The sequence below is a fragment of the Podarcis tiliguerta genome (genome assembly GCF_965153285.1).
Source record: "Podarcis tiliguerta genome assembly, chromosome: 1".
Classification (NCBI taxonomy): Eukaryota; Metazoa; Chordata; class Lepidosauria; order Squamata; family Lacertidae; genus Podarcis; species Podarcis tiliguerta.
The window spans coordinates 104,924,107-104,936,397 of NC_139534.1; the positions used below are offsets into that span (position 1 = coordinate 104,924,107).

Sequence of the window (12,291 nt, forward strand, 5' to 3'; positions counted from 1 at the left end):
GATGGATACAATTTTACTGCATCCTGGTTATCCCTGATATAACAGCTTGGCAGCTTCTTGTCGTTCTGTGCATGTTTGCTCTGAAAATAGCAGGCTGCCCTCCCATTAAGCCTTAAGGATAGATCTCTGACCCAACGCAGAACTGTAATCACTGAACTTACATATACCTCCTACCACTGTAAACAGTAACTCTATACTTTAGCAGCCCTGCTGAGTTATTGCTCTTCCACAGTTGACTAGAAGTAGAATGCAAATCGTGACTGCCCTTGATCTCACTCCCTTTAATAGCAAACTCAACTGCAGAGTGCTAACTAGGTTTGGATGACTCAGTCTCAGCCTCTCTTGTCCTCTTCCCATATTAAAGTAAATCCCTCCCTGTTCCCTAGCAGATTTTTTAAAGGCGAAATCCAGGGAGATCCTAAAAATCTGTGTGTAGAATGTCTCTCACCATCCCTGCTCCACCCAAGGAATACTTAGCAAGCGTACTGAAGCCCTGCGCTCACTCCTGTTCTTACTTTAATACTGTAAAGTAGCTTGGATCAGCTTTAAAGCTCTGCCATTCCAGATAAGTATGCTTCAAAAATGATGCAGGAAGTGATTGTATGTTGTTTCCTGTGTAGTAGCATGTACAAAAGGCCATGGTACAGACAATAAGATGGCTATACAATTGCATGATGTCCATCATCATGAACAAGATATTTACCCAGAAGGAAGTCCCATTCAGTTCAGTGGACTTACTTCTAAGGAAGTTTAATTAGGGTTAGAGCTTTCAGTTAGTAAAGGTCCCCCGGGTCTTGCTAGTTCAAAAAATGACCAATTAAATGGCCAGTAGTTGGGAGAAGCAGGGAGACCTTTCTTGGTTGATTGAAGGCTTCAATCCTGAAAGGTTACGTGGGCGAGTGTCCCAAAGCAACAGGCCATTACTAACCCCCCTTCTCTCTTGCAAATGTATAGCCAGCAGCCCAGGGCTGTGTTGCCTGTTGAACTGTCTCTTTAAATCTAAAGGTTCGTCATTGTTTCACCCAATGTGTATACCTTTAAGGGGCCGGAGCAAGGGCCAGAGTAACTAACGAGATCCAGCCTTGCAGCTGTGAGGCATAGCAGGTGCTGCTGAGTGCATTGATTAAGCTGTGTTGGGAATTGGCCACAGTATATAAGGAGCAGCACCTAGCTCTGCCATTTACCCTGGGGATGGGTTGGTGGTTGGGTCATGTTTGTTTGTAGTTGTATTTGGTGTATAAGGAGTTTTTCTTTTTCTTATTAAAACCTTGTTTAAGTTATTTTTGAGTCCCTTTTCTTTTTAATGCAAGCTCTCCCCAGCAAGCTCTCTGCGTTACTATACTGCGAAAAGCCAACATCTTTGGTTATGGGCCCAGCTGCTGAGTGGATGACTGCATATTTTTGGACTCTGAGAAAGGTTTGAAAACTCCTTCTCCTGTTAGCGTAGTTTTTGTGGGTCTGGAAGAGTTCCAGAATGGTTGACCGGGTTCCTGAAGCGGAGAAGGCTCTAGTCTTCCCACAGCTAACAGATGAGAACTATAGTTTATGGTCTTTTCGGGTGGAAGCCCTTTTGACCTCTAGAGATGTATGGACCTATGTAACTAAAGACCCTCCTGACCCTGTAACTGATGCTTGGTCGAAAGGAGATGCGAAAGCCAGGGCGATAATTAATTTGGCAGTCAGCGACCAGCAAGTAGTTTATATAAGGAATAAGAAAACTGCCAAAGAAATGTGGGACAGTCTTGCAGCAGTGCATATTAGAAAAGAGTCAGCGTCTGCATTGACGTATTTCAAGCAGTTGTACCAGACGAAGTTGCAGCCTGGTGGTGATTTGGCAGCACACTTGAGACGTCTGGAGGCAATACGCTGCGAATTAATTCAAAGGGACATGGAGATACCTGATATTCAGTATGTTTTTATCATCCTTTGTTCCCTTAATGAGGACTTTGATGGTATAGCTAGCCAGATATCTGCCGTTCCACCAGCACAATTAACTGTGGAAGGGGTAACGGCAAGATTAATGGGCGAACTGGACAGAAGGGAGGCTTGTGCCATAAGCACTCCTATTTCCAGAAGTAATGAGGGACGCCACATGCAAGCTGGTGGTGATACGACTGCATTTAAAGCTGCAAAGCGTTGTTGGTTCTGCAATAAGCAAGGACATTTTGCAAAGGACTGCAGATCCAAAAGAAAGCAAAGTACTCCCAAGACTGTTTCTGTTCGTCAGTCACGGTCGTCAGCCCAGCAGCCGACATCGTACCGTAAAGACAGAAACGAGCCGCAAGCTTTTCATGCTTGGACAACAGATCGTAAAAGAATTAAAGGTGCCAAGTGGAATTCTTTCATTGTCGACTCAGGTGCATCTCAGCACGTTTGCAACGATCGAAGCTTGTTTATTTCTTTCGAAGAGGAAATTGGTAATGTACATTTAGCCAATTCACAAGTCCTGCAGTCGCTTGGCAGAGGTACTATTAAACTTGACTCTTTAAACATTACTATAGCAAACTGCATTTACTGCCCATCAGTGGACAATTTATTATCAGTAAGGTGTTTTGCTCGTCAAGGCATAACTGTGCGTTTCTTAAATTCAATGTGCGAGTTTTTTGAGGGGAACAAACGTCTATTGTATGCCCGGGAATCTGATGGTTTATATAGACTGTATTTTCGCACCTACTCCCAATCGCCTATAAATTGCAGAGCAGCACAGTCAAGCCAGGGGTTGAGGAATGTAAGGCCACATTCCGGGTGTGTCCATGAGGTGCACAGACTTCTGGGACACCTGAATTTTGCTGATGTAATTAAGACAAAGAATATTGTTAATGGCCTCAACTTAAAACCGTGTAAATTCTTTATGCAATGTCTATCCTGTTGCAAAAATAAGATTAAGGTTGCACGCAAGGGTAGGTACTCAGATAGGAAAGTAACTGAGCCATTTGAGCGTGTACATTGTGATTTAGTTGGGCCACTCCCACCATCATTAGGAGGTTCTAAGTACTGGCTTACCCTGATAGACCAATATAGTAGATATTGTTGGACTTATGCAATAGCTGAGAAGTCCCAAGCATTTGAGAAGTACAAAGTTTTTTGCAACTGGGTAAAAACGCACTTTAACAAACCAATTAAGAACCTGTTTTCTGACCGGGGTGGGGAATTTGTTTCTGAGGATTTTGAGAAATTCCTGGAAGCGCAGGGGACTACTCATGAGTTATCTTGCCCCCGAAGTCCCTGGCAGAATGGGCTTGTTGAAGTTGTGCAGCGTGACCTGCAGGCAGGGGTTAAAACTTATCTGCATGATGCTAATCTGCCCAAAGACTTTTGGGCTGAAGCGCTTAATGCTTTTTGCTTTGTTAGAAATCGAAGTTATCATTCTGGTTTAGATGTCACCCCCTATGAGAAGCTGTTTAAAAAACGCCCTAATCTGAAATACCTACGAATTTGGGGTTCAGATGTAATTATGCATTATCCTGCTAAGCAGAAATTGGGTGAACGTAGTGTTCAGGGAAAATTAATGGGCTATCAGCAGGGGGCGTACAGAATTTACATACCAGCAACTGGCAAATTTCATATTACCAGAAGCATGATACAAACTGTAAATTGGAATGGAGTTGCTGTTTTCCAAGATACTGATGGTATAAATGAAACTGAGGAAGAAGAGGAAGCAGGAGCAGCAGCAGCAGGAAATGGTGCTTCTGAATTAATGGGAGAAGACAAAAAGCCTGTTGAATCTGATAATTTGTTTGATGATTCAAAGTTACAGGCACCCGAGGGGAGGTTAGATTCTCTTGAGTTTTCTGACCGTGAGCTTAGCCTACAGGCATCTCTTCAGTCTGACAATGATGGTTTACAACCTGAAACTAGTAGTTCACTTAGTCCTGTTAAGTCTGAGGAGTCTGACTCTCCTTCCGGACTGAGACGTTCAGATAGAAAGAGGCAGAAGCCACAACGATTTGCAGATGAACATTTTAATACTGTCTATGCCAATAAGGTGGTTTTTGAGCCAAAAAGTTACAATGATGTTCAGAATTTACCTAAGCACCAAGCTGTAAATTGGTATAAAGCTATGAACTCTGAGATAGCTTCTTTAAAAGAGCATAACACTTGGTCCCTTGTACCTCAAACCCCAGATATGAGACTTATAGATTCAAAATGGGTTTATAGAGCTAAAATGAATGACAAAAATGAAGTTGTAAGGTACAAGGCAAGATTAGTCGCTAGAGGTTTTCAACAAATTCCTGGTGAAGATTATGATTTGTGTTATTCACCAAGTGTAAAATATGAAACAGTTAAGCTCTTGTTAAAAGATGCATCACAACGTGGACATTCTGTTTACCACCTAGATATAAAAACTGCATATCTGTTTGCAGATTTAAAAGAACAAATTTTTATGCGAGTTCCTGAAGGCATAGACGCCGCTGAAGGTTTGGTATGCAAATTAAATAAATCCCTTTATGGTCTGCATCAAAGTGGGAGAAATTGGCACCAAACTTTAGCAAAAGCATTGCTGGATATTGGTTTTTCACAAGGAAAGGCAGACAATTGTGTGTTCATAAAGGAAAGGGCAAACTCTGTAACCAAGATATGTGTGTATGTAGATGATGTGTTAGTTTCTACAAAAACTAAACAGGAATATGAACAAGTAGTATCACAGTTACAGAAGAAATTTGATGTGGTGGAATTAGGCATAGCTAAAAATTACTTATCCATGCAAATTGAGAAAGGCAAAAATGGATCTTTTCTGGTTCATCAAAGTGCAAAAATTGATGATCTTGTTGAAATGCTATGTTTAGAAAATGCAAATGGGAAGGAAACGCCTATGGTGTGTGGCTTCACCTTTACAGGTGAGGATAAGCCATTTCCTAACAAAACTTTGTATCGTTCTGCTATAGGCAAGATAAATTTCATTCAAAGAATCTCAAGACCAGATATAACTTATGCCTTTCACTTTCTGGCAAAATTTGTGGAAAAGCCCACTACACAATGTTTCTCTGCTCTTAAGAGAGTGGTAATGTACCTTAAACATACTAAACATTATAGGTTGCAGTTTACATCAAGTATTGACAAAGGTTTTGAAATTTTCTGCGATGCATCTCATGCAGTGGAACAAAATAATTGCAGGGGTGTGTCTGGTATGGTGTTTTGTTATAACGGTTGTCCTTTTGAATGGAAGTCCCAGACACAAACCATTATTTGTCTCTCCACAACAGAGAGTGAATTATGTGCATGCGTTCAGGCCACTCGTGATATAGAATGGTATATGCAAGTATTTGCTGACCTACAGATACAAGTAACACTGCCAGTGAAAGTTTACCTTGATTCCCAGAGTGGACTCGCTATTCTATGTTCAGAAACCAATACGCAGCGCACTAGAGTCTTAAGATTACGTTTACAGTTTGTAAAGAAATTAATTGGTGACAAAATGATTGTATTTAAATGTGTTCCAGGTGACAATCAAATTGCAGACATTTTTACTAAAGCACTTCCAAAGGTTACACATGAAAAACATGTACAAAGTATGCTGTATGTTTTTGTTCCACAATGATGAACCGCAGGGGAAATGTTGAACTGTCTCTTTAAATCTAAAGGTTCGTCATTGTTTCACCCAATGTGTATACCTTTAAGGGGCCGGAGCAAGGGCCAGAGTAACTAACGAGATCCAGCCTTGCAGCTGTGAGGCATAGCAGGTGCTGCTGAGTGCATTGATTAAGCTGTGTTGGGAATTGGCCACAGTATATAAGGAGCAGCACCTAGCTCTGCCATTTACCCTGGGGATGGGTTGGTGGTTGGGTCATGTTTGTTTGTAGTTGTATTTGGTGTATAAGGAGTTTTTCTTTTTCTTATTAAAACCTTGTTTAAGTTATTTTTGAGTCCCTTTTCTTTTTAATGCAAGCTCTCCCCAGCAAGCTCTCTGCGTTACTATACTGCGAAAAGCCAACATTGCCCACCTCTGTCCAGCTGAGATGTTGTCACTTACAATGAGGGAGAGGGTGAGGAACATGAATCACACTTCACAAATGCACCACCAGGAATACTAGATTGGCTCCACCAGTGCACTTGCACCATGCCAACCTTGCTGCCACTGTGCTCCTCCCCATCCCAGGATAATGCAGCAACACATCAGCCAGAGGTCAGGGGAGAGGTACAGCCCAGCCATGCTGTTTGCTGCTGGGAACAGAAAGCTTGTTACCTTTTTAAGGTAAAGGTAAAGGGACCCCTGACCATTAGGTCCAGTCGTGGCCAACTCTGGGGTTGCAGTGCTCATCTTGCTTTATTGGCCAAGGGAGCCGGCATACAGCTTCCGGGTCATGTGGCCAGCATGACTAAGCCACTTCTGGCAAACCAGAGCAGTGCACGGAAACACCATTTACCTTCCCGCCAGAGCGGTACCTATTTATCTACTTGCACTTTGACATGCTTTCGAACTGCTAGGTTGGCAGGAGCAGGGCCCAAACAATGGGAGCTCACCCCGTCATGGGGATTTGAACCGCCGACCTCCTGATCTGCAAGTCCTAGGCTCAGTGGTTTAACTCACAGCACCATCCCCGTCCTTTTTATTCAACCACAATATCTCACAATACCACATGTGAGCGTTTGTCTGGACTCTGCCAAGCTATAGGTCGGAAGTTGGTGACCTTAGGGACCTCAGCCAGTTCATGTTGAGAGCAGCTACAGAAGCCTCTTCCAAGCAGTAGAGGATGCTCCTTGACCTTTAGAAAATCTTCCAGGTCAGGCTTTCTCACTGGTCTCTGAGCACTGGGAAGTCTTGCTCTTTTACACAAGGGGTAGAGCAGGACTTGACGACCTTTGAGCCACAGATGTAAGAAATGGGGGGTAGGACATATTGGCGGGGCCCCACTTCTGGCAGAGGAGGAGGACAAGGAGGGCAAGAGGAGTGACGGCGGTGGCAGCAGTGCTCCTCCTATGAGAACCAGGCAGCCACCATTTTGTTGTCCCTACAGTGACATAGCACTGCAGTGGAGGTTTCCAGGGAATTCAGGGAAGCTGGTGCAGGCTCATGGATGAGGCTCTTTTCCCTGTCTCTCTGACTGAGGTAGATAGCTTAACAATGCAGTAAGATGCAATGCAAAGTTCAGGGGACTGTTGCAGGACCCACATTCTACCTCTGCTCTTGCATAAAAATAGCTGCCATCTCCTTCAGAGCGGCTGTAGATTAATTTCCTAGGCAAATGCAGCAGGGAGTGATTTCCATGTGCTTTTTATATCCTCAAGTTGTCCTTAGATTTTCCTGCTTTCCTGACTGCACTCTCTACTTTAATCCCTGCATACTAGTGAAAGCTTCTCAAGAAATAAGCCCAGTGTCAGCTTCACTAACTGGCCTTGTTAATTTCCACAGTTTCCTATACCTATTGGTTCTTACCAGCATCTGTCTAGGATACCCTGTGTTTAATTTAATTGCAGAAATTAAAAAGTGTCATTCTAGATATACCACTATGAGGCCCACAGTCTCTTTCTAGGGCCAGCTCAATACATTTTGCTGCCTGAGGTGAAGGAGAGGATGGCGTATCTCCTCCATTCCATGTACAGACACAAAATGCTCCGGTGCTTGAATTTTACTTCAGCCCTAGTGATGAGACACCCTCCTCCACTGAAACTGAGGGCAGCAAGGTAGCCTAGGAGGTGTGAAGCAGGTTGTGCACACCACACAGAACTGTGTTCCAACAACTTGGTGCTATTACCTGACACCTGAGGCGGCCACTTCACTCTGCCTAATTAGGTGGGACTGGCCTGCCACTTTCTATAGCTAAGAACTTAAGAACAGCCTGCTGGATCAGGCTATTTGCCCATCGAGTCCCATAGTTTAACTACACGTTGTGTGAATTAAGTACAGTCGTACCTTGGTTGTTGAACGGAATCAGTTCGACTTCCAAAGCGTTCGACTTCCATATCACGGCTTCTGATTGGCTGCAGGAAGCTCCTGCAGCCAATCGGAAGCTGTGGAAGCCCCATTGGACGTTTGGCTTCCAAAAGAATGTTAAAAAACCAGAACAGTCACTTCTGGGTTTTGATCGTTCGGGAGCCAAAATGTTGAAGCTCCAGGGTGTTCGACAACCAAGGTACGACTGTACTTTATTTTAGCCATCCTGAATCTTTCAACACTAAGCTTCCTTGGATGTCCACGAGTTCTAGGTCTGATTGCATGACCTCCTTTGGCCTGTTGCTATCAGGAGACATTTGATGGCCTGGCTGTAGGTTGAGGAGCCCCTGCAACTTTCTTGCATGCAAAGATTAATATTGTCAGGCTGTCAGATTAATTTGATTTTTTATTGGCCCCCCCCCCCCAATAGAACTTGATTTTAGTTAAATGTAATGAAATCCGAATTTAAAAACATTGAATACAGTGTAAGAGCAGTAGCTTAATTCTGATTGTGGTTTTGTTTGTTACAGGCAGACAACTCTGTTGGTTTACATCATGTCATTTGTGGGCATGGTGGTTTTCACGTTTACTCTGGACCTAGGCCATATCTGGGTGGTCTTTGTGACAGCAGGTGTGCTGGGGTAAGTTTGCTTCTCCTCTCACACCCAGGGTGAATTTTCTCTTCTTTGAAGGAGTTTCCCTCTGAAGGCTTTTGGCGGCTGCCTCTGACATGGAGATGAAGATGCCTCTTCTTTCTCTCTCCAGTGGAGTGAAGAGTAAGAAAGTACCACAAACAATGGATACTCAGGCAAAGTGAGAACTCTGGGATATGCATAGCAGCCATCATATCCTTTCATGTCTCTGCTGACCATGAACAGCTTGCATTGCAGAGCATGGTCAAATGAAATGCAATGGGCAACAGCTGCTGGTGGGGTGGGGTGCTGCTGTTGACCTGGCTTCCCAATGTGGAGGTTGCTGACAGTAAACCAAGAGGGAGAGTGGCAAGGTGTCTGGGAGGTTAGTGTAGTGCAGGTGCTGCCGCACGGCCAATCAGACACTTCTGCTGCTGTGTCTGCACTGCACTGACTTCCCTGCAGCCTCACGCCCTCCCCTCTTGGCTACCAGCAGTAACTAATAGGAAGCAAGGTAAGCTATGCCATCCTGCTCTGCACCACCAGCTGCTCCTGGCCATGGGGAAGGAAATAGGGTTATGCCTTGGAGACTGAAGTGGGGCTTGGAGAAGCACCCTCACTTTGAATCTGCATGGCCCAAACGTTGCAGCTGCTGATGCTTTCCTCCCTGCCAATCTTTCCTGGCAGTTTCTTCATGACTGGGTACCTACCACTGGGCTTTGAATTTGCGGCAGAACTGACATACCCAGAATCGGAAGGGACGTCATCGGGCCTCCTTAATGTAGCTGCACAGGTGAGTGCATGCATCGAAAATATAGCAGACTCACTTCTTAGCTTGGCTTTGCTGTTGCACAGGAATTCTGTTGATGAATCCAGCTCTTCAAGGTGGTATCATAGAATTGTAGAGTTGGAAGGGACCCTGAACACTTTCCAATGCAGAAATCTCAACACATGGTTTCCCATCCAGTTTGAAACCATACTGGACCCTGCTTAGCTTTGCCAGTGTGTTAGGCGTAGCGGTGTGGCCAGACTATGCTGCAGTAGCTTCCTTCAGTTTCTTCTTTGTAACTCCTTTTTTATCTTATTTCAGATATTTGGAATAATTTTCACCATTAGCCAAGCACAGATCTTTGAACATTTTGGAACTCAAGCAGGAAACCTCTTCCTCTGCAGCTTCCTGTTTGTCGGCACTGTTATAACTGGTAACTACACTGTCCAATCATTGTCAAACCTTTTTCAGGTCCTGCTTCCTACAACTCTTGTATTGCTACCCCAGTTTAAAGTACTGACTTTTAAGGTAGGGCTGCAACATTGAATCACTTGATTGGTTATTTTTAACCTAGGGATGGCAAATCTGTCAAATTTGGTTCTTCCAGTTATTTTCTCTTTCAGTCTTAAACTCAGTTCTCCACATTTCTGCAGCATTTTGTTATTATTATTATTTTTTGATCCTCATGATAATTCATAAGTGTCTTAAAAAATAGAGGATGATTTCTTAGCCAAAAGGCTGAGATGTCTTTGAGTTAAAATTTCTCCTAACAAACACATTTTTTTGTATGCAGTTTTGACTCACATACACAATTTTGCAAGTAAAATAGCTGTGCTTCAGTTTGCATGTACGTTCAGGAAGTGAGCATTAGGTACCTTTCTCATTAAAATGCAAAGAAAATCCTCTTTCTCCAATAGCCCTATTTATGCCAACCCAGTTGTTTTGTGTCCTTCCATGCTGCTGTTTTAATAATTGAATTAATATCCTGTTGTATTTTATTGTGTTATTGTGCTTTTAATCTGGAAGCTGCCTTGGGGACCTGTTTGGGTGGCTAAGAAGTGGAGTAGATTTAAGAAGTGGAATAGATTCTAAGATTCTAAGAAGTGGAATAGATTCTAAGATTTAAAAATAATTTATTTTCCACCTTGGAGAGGACAGACCCTGTTCCCTACTTCAGTTGTGCTTTCTGAGTCGTAAGCCATGTTCTTCACGTTGCCCTGCCTTGAGCTCCATTGCTCTGTGAAGAGCTGCTTGTGGTCAACACACAGTGACTTCCTGACTCTGTTTTCTCTTCCTCCAATGCCCCAGCTTTCATCAAAGCAGATCTCCGGAGACAGCAGGCCAACCTGCGCGATGAACAGACTGTGAGTAAATCATCTATTTATGCTGGTAGCTTATGGCCAACCGTCCCCACCTGTGAGTCTCCTTTGCTATTATCGTGATGAATAACTGTGCCAGCTTGAGGGAGTATTGTTGCTGCCTCAGCTGTGCCAGGTTTGGGTTGTTAACGGTTGAATGCTGTTGGATTCTCCTCCAGGAGAAAGTGTGGCATGTGCCTGGGACCAGCTGCGAGTACTGAGAGAGACATGCTGGCAATCTCTCTGTTTGAGGGCATACATCTGGTGCACTAGCCAGACCAGTGTTAGGCTCTTTGTAACCTTAAGTAAATGCAAATACAGCTGCTTAAAGAAAGGTGAAAGATCATGGGTAATATCCAGGGGTGATGTCCTACTCGCACAATAGACTTCACTTATGCACACTGAAACTACTCTCCTACCTGCCCACTATGTGCCCCAAAATGTGCCATGGAGGGTTCCCCAAACCCAATGAGTGTTGGCAGACCCTCCAGAGCAGATTGGGAGGGATGATGGAGGCTCCAGCAGAGAGCTGCTCTGGCTGATCTTAGATTCATTTAGGACTAGGGAACCAGATGTTGCTGAACTGCAACTCCCAGCATCCCTGATAATTGTTTCTGAGAACATAGTAAGAGCCCTTTGGGGTCTAGATGGGCTTATGCAATCCATGGGACAGTCTGCAACAAGATAGAGGGTGGGTGTGATGGTGATCACAGTGTAAAGGTGTCACTGGGCACACTGTCCGATGGGTGGGCCTGTGCTCTAGACAGAGGTGTGGCAGGCAAGAATTCAGCAACTGAACCTTTTCCTGGGATACAGGATAGGAAAGACTTGCCTGTTACGCAGTTGTTAAAAGGGACAGAATCTCTACCGGGGGGGGGGGGGGAGGCAATTCTAACTCTGAATCAGGTCATGCTGAATTGGATAAATGAAGGATTCTCTTCTGCAATATATAATGAAGATTCTGGTCTTGGATTCTGAATTGTGGAGTTACAAATAGGACTAAGCCAAAAGAGAGTTTCCTTTAATTCACATTGTTATCCTGATTTTTGTTTTTCTTTGGAGGGTCTCTCAAAAATGTGTCATCGCTGTCTTACCAGGAGAAGGAGTGACTGCAACAGTAGTGGGGGGAAATTTACTTTCCAAATATTGCTGAATTACAGCTCCCATCAGCCCCAGCAAACATGTCCAATGACCAGTGATGATGGGAATGATAGTTCAGCAACATCTGGAGGGCCAGAGGTTCCCCACACCTGTGCTATAGCATGTATTGCTTGGCAGCAGCCCAGGCAGCAATGGTATCAGTGCTCCTCTCTCTGTGGCACCTGCTCAGGCTATTGATGTGTTCCTTTGCCCAGGGTAATGTGGAAAGGTAATGTGATGTGGAAAGCATTGTTTTCACTTTGAATTCATTTATTCTTTCTTTCCAAAGGGAGCCCAGGGTGGCTAACAATAATAAAATGACCTACAAACAATGTAAAACACTAACACATATTTCAGAATTGCCTTTGTTTACTTTCCAGTGATGTTCTGATAGTACCAAATTTGATTAATGACACAGCATTGTAGCACCATCATGTTTGCTGCATGATCCCTGATTGCTAGGGATAACGCTGTAAAAGAGGAGGAAAAACATGGTGCTGAAGGAACGACAGAGAGGTG

At 43.9% G+C, this 12,291-nt stretch overlaps 1 protein-coding gene across 3 annotated transcripts in view; it reads left to right on the forward strand.

Annotated features, from left to right (window-relative positions):
* Nucleotides 1–12,291, forward strand: part of FLVCR2 (FLVCR choline and putative heme transporter 2) — a 60,036-nt gene that overhangs the window by 34,805 nt on the left and 12,940 nt on the right. For all 3 annotated transcript variants that reach the window (XM_083448421.1, XM_083448422.1, XM_083448423.1), the window contains exons 6-9: nucleotides 8,404–8,514; nucleotides 9,193–9,298; nucleotides 9,596–9,707; nucleotides 10,583–10,638. In XM_083448421.1, the coding sequence (XP_083304547.1) occupies nucleotides 8,404–8,514; nucleotides 9,193–9,298; nucleotides 9,596–9,707; nucleotides 10,583–10,638 (385 nt within the window). The remainder of the gene's footprint in view (nucleotides 1–8,403; nucleotides 8,515–9,192; nucleotides 9,299–9,595; nucleotides 9,708–10,582; nucleotides 10,639–12,291) is intronic.